This window comes from Erigeron canadensis, chromosome 1, assembly GCF_010389155.1.
Source record: "Erigeron canadensis isolate Cc75 chromosome 1, C_canadensis_v1, whole genome shotgun sequence".
In the NCBI taxonomy this organism is placed as follows: domain Eukaryota; kingdom Viridiplantae; phylum Streptophyta; class Magnoliopsida; order Asterales; family Asteraceae; genus Erigeron; species Erigeron canadensis.
In genome coordinates, this window is record NC_057761.1 from 49240967 (window position 1) to 49261998 (window position 21032).

The 21032-nt window shown below is 31.5% G+C and overlaps 3 protein-coding genes across 3 annotated transcripts; 2 read left to right on the forward strand and 1 right to left on the reverse strand.

Annotated features, from left to right (window-relative positions):
• Positions 1-993: 993 nt before the first annotated feature.
• LOC122585370 (methylsterol monooxygenase 1-1-like) lies at positions 994-6323 on the reverse strand. The gene is made up of 5 exons (XM_043757503.1): positions 5788-6323; positions 3702-4024; positions 1843-1990; positions 1733-1765; positions 994-1307 (listed from the first exon to the last, which is right to left on the reverse strand). The coding sequence occupies exons 1-5, from the start codon at positions 6115-6117 to the stop codon at positions 1230-1232; spliced, it is 912 nt and encodes a 303-aa protein (XP_043613438.1). The 5' UTR covers positions 6118-6323; the 3' UTR covers positions 994-1229.
• Positions 6324-13127: 6804 nt separating this feature from the next.
• On the forward strand, positions 13128-14900 carry LOC122585990 (uncharacterized protein At4g22758). Its single transcript, XM_043758106.1, has 3 exons — positions 13128-13525; positions 14069-14276; positions 14603-14900. The coding sequence occupies exons 1-3, from the start codon at positions 13220-13222 to the stop codon at positions 14830-14832; spliced, it is 744 nt and encodes a 247-aa protein (XP_043614041.1). The 5' UTR covers positions 13128-13219; the 3' UTR covers positions 14833-14900.
• A 496-nt stretch (positions 14901-15396) lies between these two features.
• Positions 15397-19490, forward strand: LOC122584802 (protein cornichon homolog 4-like). Its single transcript, XM_043756865.1, has 4 exons — positions 15397-15596; positions 18504-18685; positions 18970-19092; positions 19180-19490. The coding sequence occupies exons 1-4, from the start codon at positions 15525-15527 to the stop codon at positions 19214-19216; spliced, it is 414 nt and encodes a 137-aa protein (XP_043612800.1). The 5' UTR covers positions 15397-15524; the 3' UTR covers positions 19217-19490.
• Positions 19491-21032: the final 1542 nt, after the last annotated feature.

Consider the following 21032-nt stretch of genomic DNA (forward strand, 5'->3'; position numbering starts at 1 on the left):
GACTAATACAGAAATTAAAAAGTCACAAAAATTTTAACTCGATAAATCGACATTTTTCCTTCCAAGTTGTTTTGAAAACGATAACTTAATACGTGTGTATCATAATATATTTTTATCCGTTACAAAATTATGAACAGTAGGTTTATTCTTTCCTGTGAGCTCAGAACTTTTGATAGAATACAATCCTCCTCCCTTTTGTTATCTCTAAAACAAAATTAAATACCAAACTTACAAAGGCCTTTTAACTTTTGTATCATCGATGATGGTTTGAACCTACAATTCGATAAGGATTGAATCAAAGCTGATCAAGCCCTTTTAAATGGGCGCATATGTATTCATGTCAATCAAATAAGCATCTATACAAGATTATTTAGTGTTGCTCATATCGTGTATTACAAAGCTCTGGAACAAATAGGCACAAAAATAAACCACAATACAAAGTGGAGCAATATCTTGAATAAAAGCTGTAACAAGGGCATCACATCATCATGTGTTGTTGCATCTTAAAGTCTGCTTTACCGTTTCATCATTTGTCCAACTGACAAAAATCAATTGTGAAGGGGTGGTCTCACATCCCACCACCATCCAAAACATTTCAGCCAAATCGGTCTTGCCTTCTTTTATAGTTCACTGAAAAAAGGTCTAATTTTTCAAAAAAGAATCATTCACAATGGGCTGCCAGCGTTTTCAAATGTGAAGATGTTGAACACAATGATTTGGTCAGCTATATACATTGTTTGGAGTTTCAGAAATTATAGTGTTCATGCCAAGCTCTAACGTGGTACCAAATTTATACAAGGAAATTCAAGTCAAGGGCCATTAATACTTAAGTCGCACTGCATTTGCAAAATTTGTCTAGATTCATATATCCAACCCCTTTGGATTCCAACAGATAGTAGCGTTTCTTTTGCTTTTTCACAAGTGTAACAAAATGGCCATGATAAATTAGGATGGCCGAAAAACTGCAAACGCAAATCACTCGTGTGCACAAGGTTAAATCAAGAAAAAGTATGACTGTATTATATGAACATTGTATGGTACAAAAGCTTAAATAAGAAAGAAAACGACTTGAACTGACCAAAATGGACAAACAATTTTAAAGCTATCAATAAGAGCCTTTGTAAATTAGCACAAAGACGAGCTTAGAAACCTAGACACAAAATACCTAAATTGATCTGAATAAACAACTTAACCTTAAACAGGTGAGAAGCATATCGGTATTACCACGGCTACTCCAATTTAATATCTTGTGTAGAAGCATGCAATCCATCATTTTCTTTTCCATCACTTTTCAAGCCCTCTCTTAACTGGAAGAGACGAAAAGAGAATTATTATACTAGGGCATAAAATCTTCAGAATCAACCGCAGCATTTTGTCATGTAAATTTATCAATTAGAAAAAAGAAAGAAAAAGAAGATATTTTTCTGTTCTGTTTGATGGGAATTGCAACAGTTTCCTTTCTAGGATGAGTGGAATTCAGGAGAAAATCTCTTCAAGGAGAAAAGGTTAGAGAGAATTTTGCTCAAGGAGAAAATTGCTTAGTTTTTGGGTTGTCACCATTACATAGAATTGATGCTAACTATGATCCGTATGAATTGTCAATATTGAAGATTACTTATAAAAAATGTTAATGATCAAATATTTCTCAAATATGACTACACTACTTTTAATGTAAAGAAGGGATATAACAATTGTTAACCAAGAATTCAAAATAAGGCTGCAGTCTTTTTACCTGTCGCAGTACTTTCTTCTGGTAACGATAGCCCTAATAAGATAAACGAGCACAGCATTAGTAACTTATGCAACAACAGGCTAAAGATAGATGTAGAAATATTATAATACCTTGTCTGTTCCGTATATGAAGTCACAGTAAGTAAAGACAGATGCAAAGTTGCTTTGGCTTTGTCCTCCAACGTAATGGTGATAATCATGGTAATCAGCTCCGCCATAGAAAGGGATGAATTTTGTGAATGTCCATGGGAAATCATACCTGCATAAAGCAAATTCCAACAGCAGTGTAGTTGCTTTTTTTTGTTCACTTGTATTGACAGGATAATGTATAGAACCTACAAGTAGCATTTCAATGAACATATTTTTGAAAAGATCCCATTGAGGTTGTGTCTTAATACAAAATATAGAGTGATGACATAATCTATTTGTTGCTTCAAATCAAGAGATAGAAGAAACTACTATCTAATAAAAGGATGTACTAAAATCTGGTTTTTGTACAAAAACAGTAGTTCGGTTATTTTCTGTAATAACATGCATTATAGTACAAAGAAATAACAGAATAGAATTGTTAAAGTCATTTAATTATCTTTTAAGCAGTGGCTTAAACTCTCTTCTAACTTCTTGAGAAACAATATTAATGGCTTGAAGTCTATAAGAGTTTAGTAGCCTACAACATAACTGTTCCCATATTTTCCTCGATGAATAGGCAATGACAGGGTGAAAAATTTAGTGATTCTGTTAGATGTGATTAATCTATAGTAAAGAACGAAACGATCACTTGAATATGAATATTTAGCTATGTTTTAGATCCCTTAATATTCAGGTAAATGTCTGCTTAGACATTTCTAATTTGGAACCATTGTAGGAAAACTGGAAAAGTAAAAGAGCAAATGTAACTGTCTCATATGGTTCTTCCAATTCACACAGCTGTTAGGCATTAAAATCCAAAATTACATATCTATATCTATAATCTATATCTATAATCTATTATCTATAATCTATAACCTATTATCTATAATCTATATCTATAATACCTGATAAAAGGGGAACCCACCCCCCAAAAATCTCAAATAAGGAATTGAACTACCTAAAATACCCCCCTCCTTTATTCATTAATTTTAACATCTCCACCTAATATACCTACCCTTAATGAAATAATTTACAACATAAATTCCTCAATCCTTACAATAACTACACTACCTCCTTTAACATCAATTACTTTTACACTCACCACCATTGCCGCCCCCACCACCCGTCGCCGCCACCACCATCCCGCACCGCTACCACCATTGCCGCCGGATTGCGCGGGCATATGACTCGTATTTATAAAAATGACAATAATGAATCATCAAACTGAAATTAATAAATATATATTATGTTATGTTCATTTATTAAAATATTTAGCATCATTATCAGCCTTGGATATACATAGATTAACTAGTATGTCCTAATCACAAAATTTCCTATAGAATACAAACTTGCAGTATTACTATGACTCTATTAGAACAGGCGGAATCAGGTATAACTGGAATGCCAAAAGAGCAAGGAAACAACATAAATAGACCTATTGCTGAATAAAAACATGAACTTTGTTTTTCTATCTACACATTCTAAGTAGAATTTCATAATTGATGTAATAGACCTTTCATTAATGATGTTTGGCCTTGGAGTGCAGCGCAAAAGTAATGAAAAAGACGTAGAAAGCAAAACACACATACCACAAAAGTGGGGTTAGAAAAAAGGATAAGTGGGGTTTGGGGAGGAAAAAGTATTTTGATCATTTTCCATAGTTCCAAAAGTCAAATCATCTATACTTAAGATCACACTATTTCCAATCAGGCCTAAGTTTAATCGATTATTAATCATCATTTCAACATATAAGCCAAATTTGAAAGTAAACAGTAATCACGAGAATTTAAAAAAAGTAAGGCTAAAAGGTTTGAGTTTAATAAAAAAGCATGCTTACTTACCCACTGTGAGTCTCAATGGCCTCAATCTGCCTCAAAGCAATCCAAAGCCAGAATGTAATCATATGACCCGGAACCATGGCGGGCCCAAGAAAAGATGGAATCCCAAGAATCAAAACCTCGGCCCAGTGTGCATATGGTGCTGCATATCCTATAGGTGCTGTATATTCATGATGAACCTTATGAATTTTTTCATACCCCCATTTTCCATGCAAAAATCTATGGATCCAATAATTTGTGAAATCCTCAACTATAAAGTAAATGAACAATTGAGAAGCAACCTCCATTAGTGATGGCAATGGTAAGCTTGTTCGAATGCCAATCATCTACAAAAGCATTTAGTAAGCCAGTCAATATTCCTACAAATCTTAAAAGTGAAAGTAAGATATTCCCAATCATCTGCTACCGGAAAATGAAGAAAAAGCAGTAGTGCATGATTTAACTTTTTTGCCTTTAGACAAATAAGTTAGTTAAACTATTTTTAAAGATGCTTGAACATCAGACTACAATTCAACAAAACCACCAAACATTACATCAACATAATAACAATCTAATATACAAATGGACGAGAATTAAACGGTGATGTAAAAACTGTACAGACACCATGATAAGGATCGATATTACAAACCCAAAACTCGTTTTGTTAGACTCATAAAAAACATAACCTCCCATTTCAGTATTGTGCATATCGTTCTTCCAAACTGACCTTTTTGTGTACTAAACTTTGTAGCTACTATTGTATGTATCATTCATTCGTTCTACCTTAAACCAGTAAATTTGAGTATGTCTGACCACATATCAAAAAGGTAGATATATCTTTTGGGGAAATGTCATAAAATAGCAAAGAACATTTCGAGGACATCCATGCAGATATACATATGTTATGTTCTTTTAGGTAAGTATAACTTTCCTGCTTGTCTGGATTTTACCATTTTTAATACTAGTAACATGGGTGATGTAGACAAAAGATACTTTCAACACATTATTTTTTTTTAATAAATGATAAACATTCGGCTATAGCGGGACAAGTAAAGTTATGATAACCTAAACAAACAAGAAAAACTTATACTTATATCGATGAACACTCTACAGTCTAGAAAAATTTATTGCTAGGTTATGAAGTTTAGAGAAGCCTGGGTCGCGTTTAGTTGGGAAAGCACCCTCTGTTTTCCATTTTCATTTTCTAAGAAAACATGGAAAACAGGCAACGCGTTCAAATCATAGTTTTCCAAAAATGTTTTCCATGAGAACAGAAAAACATGTTTTCCACTTTTCAATGGGAAATTAGAAAACACTTTTTTACTGTTTTCCACTTTTCATTTTCTAAATTTTGAAAACCTCAAATTGTTTTCCAATTTTTAGTTTTGAACACGTTTTCAAAATTTTCATTTGTTTTCTAAAGATGGAGAACTCCTTTCAGTTTCTAGAAAATTAGAAATGGAAAAGTAGATTACATTTTCCACAACCCCTGATTCTTTTCTTTTCTTTTCTTTTTATCTCTTAAAGTACTAAGGGGGCGTTTGGTTGCGGAAGACACCCCTTGTTTTCCATTTCCGTTTTCCAAGAAAACATGGAAAACAGAAAACGCATTCTAATCATAGTTTTCTAAGAATGTTTTCCAAGAAAACAAAAACAATGTTTTCCATTTTTCCATAGATAACTTGAAAACATCTTTTTCTTGTTTTCCATTTTTCATTTTCATTTTCCATTTCATTGCTCCCTCTCCCCTCACATCTCTAACATGTTTTCAAGTTTTCTAATTAGAACGCGTTTTCAAAATTTTTATTTGTTTTCTAGGAAATAAAAACTCCTTTCATTTTCTAGAAAATTAAAAATAAAAAACTAGAAAACATTTTCTACAACCAAAAGCGCCCTAAACTTTCCAAAACCTACTAATTTATCTATCATTCAGACCCGGAAACATTAGTTTTGGGAAGTAATACGATACATACATTACTAATAGTCTAAAACATGTATAACCGGATACATTTTAATAACGGTTTCCCATCTCACATAACATAAAGAACCCGCACAAAAAGGTACTCTACTTCTAACAAGTAAATAAACAAATAATGGAAAGAAGGCTTACTTTAACAGAAGGATAGGAAACAAGCTGAAGAGGGCCAACAACTAAAACAAACATGCGCATAACATCGACATAACAATTGAAATTATCGACAAACGAGAATTTGACTTTAGGTTGGATTTTATAGGCAATGATATATTTAGAGAAAAAAAGTTCTGTGAAGATATAAAAAAGAGGGACAAGAGTGAAAACAAGAAACAAGAATAAAATGTTGTGACAGTAGAGAAAATAATCGGATTTAGTGGATGTGTAATTAAACCAATATGTTTCTAATGTTGTTAGTGATCTGTTTAGTGATGTTTCGGCGTCATGGATGGAGGTGTAAGGAAGCATTTTTTTTTTTTTGGTGGTGTGATGATTTGGGGATCGGCGTTGACGATATTAACTAGAAATGTGTAGCGTATATATATACAAGTCACAAGTGTGCTGAGTGCGGGGTGTATGTGAGAGAGAGGGAGTTTGTGTGATTCTCTGTTTGGGGGAAGAAAAGAAAGACGGGTACTGGTGGTGGTGAATTGCATCAATTGTATAGATGGTTTGCCAGATGTTTTTTTTATCTGATTTTATATACATATATCTTTTTTATATATAAAGCTAAAGTCTAATTCTAAAATTTAGTCTAAAAAAAACTTAAGTGTACATCTAAAATCTCTACATTCTCTAATTAATTTTTAAAATTATTAATTATGATGTCATAAACAAATATTTAAATATATTAACTAAAACTAAGTAACTAACTAACTAGAGGTTTGTTACTTTCCGCCGAATATAGTGCCTTCTTTACTCCAACATTATATCATATCATATTTATTAATTATCTATATACATTATAAACTGAAATGCAAAATGTTTTTGTTAATGCAATGCATCCATTTCCATTAATAAAATAATGCAGTAACAAATATGCATTATCTACATCGAAATGCCGTGAATTACCAGATTCCACAATCAAATTTTGAAAAACAATTTTGGAGTGATTCTTGCACAGTTGCACTTCAACGGTTACAATTATTATTTATTAAATTTACAATTTAGCCTTAGAAACTCATAGCAGTAGATACGTGATCTTCTAAAAACCTATTCTATTGCATCCAATGGTCAATAGTTATACCGTAGCACTTTGTCTTATTTGAAAGGTGAATTTCACTGAAAACTTCGTGTCATGATTCGACAACGAGAGGTTTAGCATATGTTGTCTTAACTTATGTCCACCCCAAGGCTTGAACACAAAATCTCATACAAGGAGATGGTCATATAACCATTGAGATAAAGCTTAAGGACTCTTACACTTTGTTAAACTACACACATTTGTATGTTAATACAACCCTATATATAGAGGTATATGTATACATAAAATTTTAAATTATTAAGAACTAAAAAAAAAAGATTAATCTAAAGAAACCGCAATTTATTAAATTGATGTCATATTCAAGACATATTAATAAAAAAAATTACTAATACATGCTAACTTATTAATAAAAAAAACTAAAGTGTAAGAAATACGGTCATGGATCGTTAAATAGAATGGTAAACTATCTGTAATTTTAACCATATTGTCAAGTTTTCATATTAAACATTTACATTTATCACAATATCAATTACTACAATATGTTGTCTAAATATTATTCGGGTATTAAGATAAGGTGCATAAAATAGTCACTTAACATAAATTTAGGATGTGCTTTTGGTATGAAAGCTTTAGTTTTTTATAAACGTTAATTAAAGTCTTAGGGATGAATTTAACATTTTCAAATAAATTATTATGTCTTAAAAAATTTATACGTTCCATGTCAAAAACTTTCCCATATTTTGAATTTATTATCAATATTTAATTTTTTTAAACTTTTTTATTTATATTTTATGTCAAGCTTTCATATTTAATAATTACATCATTATATCTATAACTATATGTAATAAGTTATCTTAATATTACCCGGGTATTACCCGGGTGCTTAAGCTAGTATAGTATTAAATTAAATAACGTGAACACCCAATTTTTTTGAAATATATATTATATCTATCTTTTAATTTTAACAAAATACTCGTTAAAATCAAAATAAAAAGAAAAAAAATCGTAATGGAAACCTGAAAATTATAATAAGATTATTAAAATCCCAATTAAAACTTGAAAGTTATTTATGCGATTCTATATTTCTTTATGAAATTCTGAAGTTCTTTATGCGATTCTATACTTATTTACCCAATGCTATATAAGAAGCAGCCTAATTCGTCTTCTCTTATATGGAATTGGATAAAGATCCTAAAAATCACAGAAAGAACTTTAGAACCGCATAAAGAACTTCAAAATCTCATAAATAACTTTAGAATCACATAAGAATTTCATAATCTCATAGGAAATTTCAAAATATTATTAAAAAAAACCTTTCAAATTCACATTTCGACTCTCAACATCTCATTGCGATTTTGAGATCTCGTTATGATTTTTAGAATTTCCATCTCATTGTATTTTTTTATTTTTTAGTTTATTTTCCCAACCCAATCTTGTTTTACACGTCATACAATAAAAGGTCGTTTGGTTCAAAGATTTCGATAGAACTTGAAGAAACATATTTTAGATTTCATTCTTTTCTCTACTCATCATTTACCGCCTCATCGGCCGACCAACTGAAAACATAACTAAAAATCATGAGAAACATGCACTTGGTTGTCGTAATAGTCCGTGGATGTTACGAACGAGGAAAAAGAAATGAACTTTGGTTGTATAATAAGTTTATAAACTGACCTTTCTAATAGCATCTAATTTAGTTGCTATTAAGACAAATTTATATTTTCAGCTATATAACTATTTTAGACACACATATTATTGTATACTCTGTATTTATATTTATCTTAAAAACACTTGGGTTTGGTGTTACTAATAGCACCGGTCATTTTGCTTAGATATAATATATCATATAAATATGCACAATTTTTATCTTTTTCTATATTAACCTTAAATGGTTTTTAATTTTTTTTTAAGTAAATAGTTTTTAATATTTACGGCATCAATTTTAACTGATTACTTTTTTTAAAACCAGAATTTTCTTTACTTTTTCATTCTAACAAATATTGAATATACTCGTAATATCTTAATCAGAACATATGATATATGAAACTGGTTTCACGTTTGCGGTGAATCACAGGCAAAATTTACCATCAAATATTACAATGAAACAAAGCACGAATTTCTTTCTTAGTTATTGTCATTCACCATAACAAAAGCAGAATATTGAATACATTTTTCGATGATATATGAAAACGTAGTTGATCGTTGATACACCAACAAAAATAGATGAGGATTACAACCCCTATAGCCCACTTAAGGAAAAACATAGCACGTGGAAGGGTTTTATTTCGCAGTCACCATTTGTTTTGTTTTTATGTAATGATATGTTTATTAATTCTATACAATTATGATGCTTTCATTATAGATTTTCAATGGATTTATATGGAAATGGCGTAAGTATTAATCCTTATGATTTTCATAGCTCGCATATGCTATTAACCTTTTGGATCATAACCATTATTCCATTAACTAATATGGTTTTTGTTCCCAATCTTGAACTTAGCCTAGGTATAGCTTTTGTAGACTTAGATCATGTTGTCCAACTTGTAATGAGTTAGTTTAAAGTTTTTATTATTAATAACAATAAGTACTTCAAAGTATAATTTCTTTATATTATATTATATTAAATATCTTAATCTTATCTTAACTATTCTAGTGTGAATCAAAAAAGCTAACATATTTTTTCTCTCATAGTTGCTGTAGCTAACTCTTTTTACAGACTTTTTTTATTTTATGCAAAATTAAATCAAATCTAGATCTGTACTATTCGACCGATCCATACTCCGATCACTTAGAGGATCCTCTATCTCTTCATTCAATTACTTAGTAAGTATATATAATAGATGTTTACCATACATATATATACTAATTTAATTTTTTTGCAATCCGTTTATTTTAAACCTTTTTTTTATTAATTAAGTTAATTATTTTTTTTCTTAATCTATGTGAAATCATATCTAGTAAAATTTATTATTATTCATTATATTATCCGGTATTTATTTTAAACTTTTTTTTTTATCTTATATTAGTTAAGTTATTTTTTTAAATCTATATAAAATCATATACATTAAATTTTATTATTATTCATAGTATTATCCGGTATATAATATTGTTGAATGAAAGTTAGAGTAAAAATTTGCTTGTTAGCTTCATTTCATTTCCTTCACATTTAATACAAACAAACAAGAGATTCAATCTCTAAGATATACCTTAGGTCAATTATATGTTGGCTCCAAACAAAAGAATGTGTTTCATTCTTTGAAGTGTATTCTTTTTCTCTCCATTTTCATTCTTTATTACAATTTCATCCTACCAAACACCCCCTATAAGATTTTAGAAGAGAATGGAAATGGGTAGTGGAACCATGACACACAAGAGAAGAAGTGTTGGTTTACTCCAACCCATGTCACGTTTTCATTGCCAAATAAAAATGATATTATACCCGCTAGCAACTAAGATTCCACCTAATTTAACTCCATTTTTAAAATAAAAAGCTATGATATTATTTTAATGTCAAAACTACAAGTTTATTTTAATTACTTTTTGGAAAATGGGGTGTTACAATGTTTGACTTCTCGTTGTAATCACTCATATAGTCATATCTTTAAAAAGAGAAAATCAAATTTTATTGATTTTGTAAATAAAATAAAAATAAATTAAATGCATACAAAGGTGGTTGTGTTCAAACTATTGTCAGGTAATAAAATAATAAAATTTTTTTTGAAATAGTGATTTATGGAAGATGTTTTGTCAAATAAGTTTTCGAAAAAAAAAAATTATAGAACCGGATAAACCGGCTTTTGAAAAGCCGGGTTCAAAAAAGTAGCCTCGAAACCGGCTTTTCAAAAGCCGGGTTCGAAAAAGTACATTCGAAACCGGCTTTTCAAAAGCCGGGTTCAGGTGGGCCTGACAAGTTGCAGGGAATCTTTGACCGAACAGGAAGACGTGATGGTGATGTGACTAAAGCACTCGAACCCGGTTTTTCAAAAGCCGGGTTCAAAACAGGAAAAAAATAAACCTGCAGGTCTTCGTTTTATGCATGTATATATTCGAACCCGGTTTTTGCTTACATGAATATTTCATTATATATACTCCCAATTGATACTGTTATGCAAGAATTGTATTTCAAGTACGCTATTCTTCAAACATTACAATTTTATTGTCGTCTCAGACACACACAAACTTGAGACCCTTGTGCAAATCCAATGGAGATCATTTCCCAGTTATGTATTAAGTCCAAACATTAAACAATGGAAGTTTCTATATATGCACGTACAGTAAACCCAGGAACATCATTAAGGTGGATTGTAATACCCATAAATACCATCAAATGTCTGTCCAGCGGTGAGGATTAGTAGAATGACAGCTGCGAAAAATGAAATAATGGAATTTTTTTTTGAAATAGTGATTTATGGAGGGACAAGTTACTTGCATTCTTGAGTTTACAAAAATAAAAATTATACTGAAGAGACAAGTTCATGTAAGAAAGGAGTATGTGAAGAGACAATATCAATTGGGAGTATATATAATGAAATATTTGTAAGGGAAACCCAGTTGTCGACTAAAAGCATGAGTTGCAACTTGTTTCATTTCGTATATCTTTGAGTTACAAGTTACTTGCATTCTTGAGTTTACAAAAATAAAAACTAACGAAGACCTGCAGGTTTTTTTGTCCTTTTCTGAACCCGGCTTTTGAAAAACCGGGTTCGAGTGCTTTAGTCACATCACCATCACGTCTTCCTGTTCGGTCAAAGATTTCCTGCAACTTGTCAGGCCCACATGAACCCGGCTTTTGAAAAGCCGGTTTCAAATGTACTTTTTCGAACCCGGCTTTTGAAAAGCCGGTTTCGAGGCTACTTTTTTGAACCCGGCTTTTCAAAAGCCGGTTTACCCGGTTCTATAAAAAAAAAATTTCAAAAACTTATTTAACAAACCACCCTCCATAAATCACTATTTCAAAAAAATTTTCTAAAATAATGGGATATTATAAGAAAATCATTTTGCAAGCTTCAAATCAATTGCGTTGAAGAAGTGACAGAAAAATAACATGTTGGGAATTGGTTTGAAATAGTTTTCGGTTGTTTTATTTTGGGATAATGACACGTGAATGTAGCTAACTAAGCCTATATAATGTAACGATCCAGAAAACCGTCTATCCAATGTAACGAAAAATGTATTTGTGTTTATGTGATGTATGTAACCGTCTAAGCTATACAAAATGAGCATTGGATAGACGGTTACATTACATAGACATTTTGGCTTAGTTAGCTACATTCAAATTTCATTATCCCTTTTATTTTTGTACATTTTAACGTACTGTAGCCTAAGGACTATGATTAATTATAAACCATAAGTCGTCCATGTCCGACAAAAGAATACGTTCTTTAAATTAATTGAACTCATGTTACATATTTTTAGTAAGCCACAAACGTAAAGTATAATGATCTTGTAGAATATAACACATAAAATTAGCAATCTAATTATAGTGCGGTCCAGTTTCAAACATTTATAAACATAATTTATAATTTTAACAACCGTGATTATTACTTGTTTTTTTGGAAATGTGGAGATGGTTATTGCCAAATTTTATATTACAGAATACAGACAGCACATTAGGGGAATTGAGAAAGCAGGTTGAATTGACAAACAGAATTGAAGAAGGTACGCGGAAGTTTCTTTGGGTGTCCGAATCTGGATTACGTCGGCATTTGGCAACAAAGTGCTGATCATACATTTATTTATCATATGTATGTAAAAATGTACTCATCGATAATATCAAGTTATATCAAAATTTCACTAAAATAATATGATTACTTTGCATTTATTTTAATGTGACATTGTTCAGCTTAATTTGTTTCCTTTCCACCATCATTGATAACTATCGCAACCTGGTCTTCGTGTGTCCTTAATATTGGCCGTACATATAACCTTAATTTTGTTTTAAAAACACCGTCGCATCGTGCTAGCTAATATACTAAAATAGGTCGATTAAATTAAGAAACCATAACAATTAAACGAGATTAAATAAACTATATATTGAAAAAAGTATATATGTTAGTTGCTTCATGTTACTTTATTATTTGGAATGTAAACAAATAGTAGATAACAAACTCTCTCATTATGAAAAGTGAATACCTATGGAAAAAGATACCAAAAATTCTTAATTTAAACACACGTATACTTCCTAGACAATCAATGACGAATCAAACATATATATCTATAGATATAGCCACAACACAACTTTGTCTTTGTAATAGTCTTACCCAAAACCCAAACGTACACTTAATCTTGTATCTAATTACGTATAAATATTTCCACGTTATCAAACCACTTTCTATATATTATATTTTTGATCATTTAGTTTAATTAATGTCAGAGAAGCCTCCCCATAGAAGGCTTCCGGGCAACCGGAAATTCAGGCCTCTACATTCTTTGACGTCGTCTACTCGTAAATTTCCAACTCGTCAAGTAGTAATTCGCCGAAAGCCAAAGAAGCCGTTGAATAAGTTCATTAGAAGATGCTACTCGGAGCCTGTGATGGATCACTATATCGATGTTGTTGGTGGCACGGTTGATGATCACGAAGAAGACGTATTTATCCAACCTCAGGCTTGTGGCGACGCCTGCTGGTCGTCACCGGATATAGTGTTTCCATATTCTCCACAAAATGTTGAGGTAACAGAAATATATAGGTTTACTTGCTGTTATTAACTAGATTTTAGTTTTATTATATATAACTTTAAATTGCTATATATTTTTTTACATTACAATTTTGTACGTCCTTTTCAACCTGGTAAAACATGAAAATATTCGTTGCACCTTAATTAGTGATAAGACTGTCAAAATCTTAATCTCCCAAATACACTGTTGAATATGATATTGGGACTTATAATCCGTGAAAAAATTTAAATTCACAATTTATGAGGTCAGTCTATCTGTCACACGAATTTCAGCTTAATTAGTAATCTCCATTAATCTTAAAGGATTACTCGTATAAATTAGCCAACACATATTGCCTTCCAAAGAGAGATGCACAAAATGTTAAGGAATGATATACGTACATCTTATTTAACAAGACTACATTGTTTTTGTTCTGTTTGACCCGATAATAAATTTAAGATTCTAACTATGAATGACATCTAATTTGTTTGTGTCGTGTAAAGTTTTCATGGTTTTGTTACAGAATTGAATTGATAATTGGGATACAATGAAATGCAGGGGTACAAGGAGGATTCAAAGGTGGTGATGAATGTAACAGTTGAGGGAAGCCCAGGACCGGTCCGAGCAATGGTAAAATTGGGTTCAAGTGTAGAGGAAACAATGAAGATAGTTAAAAGACAATACATGTTAGAAGGCAGGAGTCCTCAACTTGATCAATGTTCCATTTCAGCCTTTGAGTTGCACTCATCTTACTTCAGTCTCCAATGCAAGTTTCTTGCTTTCAATTCTTTCTTTCTTACATATAAATTAAACAGTAACTTAAAATTCTTTAAAATTCTTGATAACAGATGAATCAATACCATATGATATTGGAATTGGAGGATTGCTATATATGCTCATTTTCTTGGGTTTAATGACAATTCTTAATCAAAACCCAAAATCATGAATTGAATAGTACATAATTTTTTTTTTATATATAAATGATCATCAATGTAAGAGTTTGATGTATTATATGCAAGCTAATACATACGAGTTCATCAGCAATTTTAATCTTCTTTTCTTTCTTTATTTTTTTTTTGTTGGTATTTTTAGGTTTGGATGCATCAGACAAGATCGGAGACATAGGTAGCAGGAGTTTTTTCATGCGTAAATGTTCAAACGACGACTCCTACATGAGATCTGGCATTATTTCAACGAAGACAAACAATTCTGCACCTCCAAATCCGATCATTCTCTTCCCCCATTTTATTTCTCATAACTTTAAAAAAATTGGGAGACTGTCGAACAAACTTTTGAGAATATTTGGTTGCGTTGATGAGTGATTTTTTGTTCAACCCCAACGTCATGTATACACCCTAATTGAGAATATGATGATGGATGATTATGACTACATGGTTTTTACAGAGCTTAATAGTTTAGCCGGGTTATAAAACATATATAGCTAATTAAGTGAAACTAAAACATTTTTATTTAGATCGAAAGAATTCTTATAATATATATATATTTTTACACTTCCATATTACTATATAAGATAAAGATAAAGATTATAACTTCATGTTGAAAGTTAATGAAATGAGATATTCAAATTGATCAAACTATTATTAATGAATTAAATCACCATCAACCCATTGTATTAAATTACACCATCCATCTGTTGCCGTCATCGCATTGTGCGGGTATCATGCTAGTATTATATTATATTTGAATGACTTAGAAAATGGTTTTCAACTCGAAGATAATTGTAAAAAATATATTAAAAAAAAAGAAAAAAAAACAGACATATCCAAATGGCAAAATCAAAATTTATTTCCCATGGGTATCGGCCCAACTTTGCAATATATAAGCCCATTCACTAGTTCGCTAGTTGTTAAACAATTACGAGTGCTAGTTTGTTACAAATTTAGATACAGAGTGTCTTGTATCTGTATCTCCAACCAGAGAAAACACACATATAAACACAGTCTGTGACACAGAGAATAAGAATAATAAAAAGCAAAAATTTCAAAGGAGAGAAATGGGGGATATACTATTATGGCTACTCTTCTTCTTCGTCCTCATTGCTCTCCTTATTATGGTTGTTTATCAGGTTAATATTTTTATTTTATTTTATTATTAATCTTGCTCATATATATGTCCGAATCTACAATTCTTGATCTATAGATAGCTTATTTCTTTTAAAGTTTCGATCTTTTTTATCAATTTTAATCAATAACGCTTGTGGGTTTTTCAATTTTGAAAATTTGTATAATTAGGGATTTCATATTGTATCTTCTATTTCAAATTAGAAAATTTGTGAAATTTGTTTTATTTCTGTGTAATAGTATTGTATATGTATGTATTCTGTTCTGATTACTGGCTTAATTCCTTGTTATTATTATCTTTTTGTTTATATATAAAGCTTTGTTTTGGCTTTGTGTGATCACCCAAAGACTATTAGAGCTTTTCACAATTTACTTGAATTAGAAATAGGGCAATCGTAGATTCGTATGTAGGCTTAGGTGTAACTAAGGTCTAAGGGTGAATGAAGAAGTGTGTGTGTGTGTGTGTAGGAATGTTAAGAGTAACAAGTTGGGTGCCTTTGATCATCGAGTGAGGTGATCTGCACGTGTGTGTGGCATGAAAGAGCCACACTGGAATTGGTGTGAGCTTCACGGTGTGGGCGAGTGGAGTCGTAGAATGACAGGGTGTGGAAGAGGGGGCCACTTGCAAATGGATAGATTTTGAGTCATGAAGGTGTGACTAGGGTCCCTGAAATTTGTTGTGATGAGCGTGGGATCATACCATGAAAGTTTGTAGGTCTGAGTGAGGAGTGGTTTATGTTTACGAGGCTGTGTGAAACTGCGAGAGGTGTGTGAGCGCTTGTCCATATAGAAGCTCTAATTTCGGAACTTCTAGCAACATATATGCTATTCGTGTTAGAAAAAAAAAACAACTTTGATCTGTTAAACCTTAAAAAGGATAAAATTTGACATTGTAAAGCTGCGTTAGAAAAGGGTAAATTTGTGACCTTTTAAATCATAGTATTAGGTATGATAGAACAAAAGACATTGTTCTTACAAAAATTTAAAACAAACTAAATATCAGTTTTGAAAGAGTTTGTGTTTTTGAACATAATTTGGATACGAATTTAAAAAGGAAGCATGGTATTTTACTGGTTTTGTATGAAAGTTCTCATTGCTGCAAACATATAAGTGTTCATTATGCATTATTGCAAGCACGTGGTTGTTTGCAGTGAAAGTTTTTATATCATGTCAAGACACCATGGATTAGAAAGTGTATTGTAAATCCTAAGGTATAAAATGACAGGAATGGTAAAGACAGCAGTTGACCAGGGATAATCTAAATGTTAGTTCCCTTAGAAGATGTTTAATTGAACTTTGAAGTGACTGTTAATTTTTTTTTCTTGTCTTATCCGAAGAAGTATATAAATACAGCACTAGATTAAGAACAAGTAACTAACCCAAAAAGGCACTAACTTTTCAATCAACATACAAGGTAGTGTTCCTAATGATTTCATATCATCCTGTGCAGGGATAATAGATGACATATACAGTTGACTAGGTAATTTTTTTTGCTAACTAGACCTTAAGCTCTCAAAAATCGAAACCCTAGCATGAAGTCGTCTATTATAAATTCTTTCTCAAAAGCATTTCACATTAACACGATTAAATTGCAATTAGGATCGTGCTTAATGCATAATTGCTAGTAAGTTAAAACAACCTTATGTCAATCGATCAACAATTATGGTGTCAGAAAACTATGTTAATCTATTAGCAAGTATAATGTTAGAAACTTAGTACTAAGCTATTTAATTAATTCATACTTGCAATTTATATACATCAAGTATGTTCCTTTTGTATCAATCACACTAGAAATTGTTCTAAATGTATTTAACTTATTATATGATAAATCTTGATCTATTTCTAATCCACTTTTGTCACAACTCATTGCAAGTAATATTATGCCATACACAATTTCCCAAGAAACAAAACATAAATAAGTAGATAATAATAGATCTACGCAGTACGCAAAAAGTGAGTTGAATCATATACTCATAAAAATTTATCACTTAACCATACTCAAATCCAATCCATAACATGATAATGTCAGATATGTCTAGAAATCACATCATATAATATAATCATCCATTCATCCATGATAGGATATATCTACATGATACAAACACATCAACAAACTACCCTGAAGAGAATATATATTTTTCATCGTCAAATCAAAACCATAAGAGTGGTTTCCTATGAGTATTAATGAAAAGAAATAAAAAAAAACTCTAGTGCAGTCTTGATCCTTGATGTTAAACAAAATGGTAATCATTGATCGGGAGATGATCATTAACTCTAAACTTTGGGCCATTTGTTTTGAGGTTGCTGAAAGTACATGTACACGGCTGTTTGTTTTATATTGCACAGCCATGTTCCCTACAAGGCTATAATGCACAGCTTTGTGCTGTTATAGGATCTAATTTACACACAACCGTGTATCAAGGGAAATCCAAACCTTTCATATTGGCTTATTTTCTTTGTTTTTGCTATGGTTGTGGACCAATTTCTCTATTTAGACCTTTTTAGCCAATAAATGTCAGTTAAGTACCAATATATTGCATTTTGCTAAGCAGTTTAACCAAACAATAAATGGATAATGTCTTAGAGAATATATACATTTTGGGCCGTATCAAAAGGCCTATGACTTTAAAGTTTAAAACTCAAAAAAACAAACAAATGACAAGGCACACTCAAAAGTCAAAACCCTGCTGCAATATGGAAGTATAAATGTATTTGTGATTTTTCTGTATAGATAAAGTAGCGATAATGCAAGGGTGTGTATGTTATGTGGGCATAATAGTTTGCTGTGTTAGGTTAAGGCATGATTTGTATATTGTAATTACTTTGTCAGTTGAGTGTTGAGGTTGACATCCATTATTTCATGTTTCATAGGGTTCAGATTTGCCTTAACGTTAAACATTTCTCTGTTGCAGCTTATGTGTTTCGCGGATTTAGAATTTGATTACATTAATCCTTACGACTCTGCATCTCGGATAAACTTTGTGATATTACCTGAATTTATTACACAAGGTGTTTTGTGCTTGATCTATCTTCTAACGGGACATTGGGTGATGTTTCTTCTGGGTTTGCCATACCTTTACTACAACGTGAGATTGTAAGTGTTCTTTACTTTATTTTCAATTAATGGACATATTATAAGGTGCTTTTCGAATCATCATTCGGGCATTTCTTTTTTTAAAGTTCAGCCAGATATGTTAAATATACAAATAAGAATTTCACGAATGATCATGTCAGTGTATTTGTAACCATGATTGCGAAATTTGTATGTTAACTAGGAATATATCCTAAAAAAGCAAAATGAGCTTTATAAGTTTTGCGTTTTTGTATCTAAACTTGTTTAAATGATAGTAATAATTATATCTACACTTATGTTACCAGGTACACTCGGAAACAACACCTTGTGGACGTGACAGAGATCTTTAATCAACTCAATTGGGCAAAAAAGGAACGCCTTTTCAAGCTTGGATATCTTATATTTCTTCTCTTCATCACCTTATTTTGGTAATACCAGATACATGTATATTTAAGTTTCCCTCAAAATCCATAATGCCCAAGCAAATTCACCTTAATTCTTTATGTTCGTTGCAGGATGATCTATAGCGCATTGGACGATGATGAAATGTAGGTTTTGAAGCTGAACAAAGATGCACCAGAGTTTGAAAAAGGTGCCCTCTGATACTTAGTCTTAGATTGTGACAATAGATTCCCAGCTATAAATTATTGTCATTGTTGTATAATTATAATCATTTTTTGGTGTTTGATTTCAAGAAAGTCAAAACATTAGTTCTACGTATGCATAATAGGATTCAGTTGTCATGATGCATGTTTTGTGAGATTTTATTGGACAATTTTTCTTCTTTAACCTGTGATAAGTTCTAATGTATAACCACATTTGATTATTGTTATTCTTGTTCACCCTATTAGTGTGAGCATCAAATCTTTGGTAGTATAAGTAGGAACAACTATATTTGATCTCACTAGGATATGAGAGAGTTGTAGACAGAACTGCTTCCAAACAAGCCTCGTTTGGTAATCGGCTGCCTATGTAAATCTACTCTTAAAGATGCATATTCCAACAGCCATGTAAATTTCATTACCGACTTGGTCTAGTGTCGAATGGAATCTGAGATCACATGGAAATTAATGAGGGTAGCTAAATGAAGAAGTTCTTGATACAAAGCTAGGACTTGTAGGGTCTCAGAGAATCTTGATTTAGCGATCAATGTAAATGATTTGAATCCAAAATTTTTGAGTCTTTAAGCTGGTCGGTTTATTACCTTTAAAAACTGGGAAGAAATGAAGAATGAGCTATCCAATTTTTGTCTTTCTTGTCGTAGAAATGTAAACTCTGGATCACAAAAAATTGAAGAATAACAGATACAGGACTAGATTAGCATATTATATAATAGTACAGGGACTATTTTTGTAACTTAGTCCAACCGAAGCATACAACAACAACCGCAAGTACGACTTCTTGAACTCAGTCATCCCCACGCTGACATAACTTAGCAGCACTTTCAAACCTCGCCGTATCTGACACATACGCGGTATAGATTTATTTATACAGTTCATGATTTTTGGAATTAGAGAAGTTTGAGGATATAAAAAAGTATATAACTCACTTATACCTGCGTAACACGTGGGATTTATATATTTTTTTGACATTAAAAAACTTTTAATCATTTTTTTAGGAATATTAATATTTTTTTTATAAGTGTGACATGGTTTGGAACTGGTCTAAAGCTAGATATCTTGGAAGGAATGTCATGAGAAAGTGTCCGACCATTGACTGACATGTGCCAGTCAAAGTTGCATGTTACAGACATTACAAGAAGAGCATTTTGGGTTTAATGGTTCGCAAAATGATGTAAAAATATAGGCCTATACTAATTACCAAAAACCAGATTCACTTTTCTTTTACGTAATTATTACTCTTTTGGTTGATTACTATAGGCCTATACCAATTACCAAAAACCAGATTCATGTATATTTGCTATATTGAACGGCTTACGATGCTTTTGGTACAAAATTTACATGAGGGTTTTTCATAGGGACAGGGGTGTAGTCGGCAAAAATCATTGGCAAAAAGCATCGGCTAAATCGGCAAACCTATAGCACATGCATCGGCTTCTTTTGGCAAGTTTAATTGGCAAGTTTTGTCAAACAACATCGGCTAGTTTTGGCCGATGCAAGTGAACGTTAGGAGCGTATGAAAATGACCCCTTTTTTTTAGTGATTGTGAACATTGGAGCGTCTGACTTGTTTTTTTTTTCCTTTTATATACACATACACATATTTATCATATATTTTCCATCTCAAATACAATCAAACACCAAACAATTATACTATCACATACAATCAAACACTAAACTATCAAATTTCATAAGGCAAAATGTCTGATGATGAACTACCCGTGTAAATAATCCTTGGATTCTCGTCGT

Bases quoted from the DNA above. Each gene is read 5' to 3' on its own strand.
- LOC122585990 (XM_043758106.1), top strand. From the start codon at position 13,220: ATGTCAGAGAAGCCTCCCCATAGAAGGCTTCCGGGCAACCGGAAATTC. The intron at 13,526-14,068 runs GTAACAGAAATA...AATGAAATGCAG, and splicing joins ATTCTCCACAAAATGTTGAG to GGGTACAAGGAGGATTCAAA. The intron at 14,277-14,602 runs GCAAGTTTCTTG...TGGTATTTTTAG, and splicing joins ATCTTACTTCAGTCTCCAAT to GTTTGGATGCATCAGACAAG.
- LOC122585370 (XM_043757503.1), bottom strand. From the start codon at position 6,117: ATGCTTCCTTACACCTCCATCCATGACGCCGAAACATCACTAAACAGA. The intron at 1,991-3,701 runs GTAAGTAAGCAT...TGCTTTATGCAG, and splicing joins GCCATTGAGACTCACAGTGG to GTATGATTTCCCATGGACAT. The intron at 1,308-1,732 runs GTAAAAAGACTG...CGTCTCTTCCAG, and splicing joins AGAAGAAAGTACTGCGACAG to TTAAGAGAGGGCTTGAAAAG.
- LOC122584802 (XM_043756865.1), top strand. From the start codon at position 15,525: ATGGGGGATATACTATTATGGCTACTCTTCTTCTTCGTCCTCATTGCT. The intron at 15,597-18,503 runs GTTAATATTTTT...TCTCTGTTGCAG, and splicing joins TTATTATGGTTGTTTATCAG to CTTATGTGTTTCGCGGATTT. The intron at 18,686-18,969 runs GTAAGTGTTCTT...TTATGTTACCAG, and splicing joins CTTTACTACAACGTGAGATT to GTACACTCGGAAACAACACC.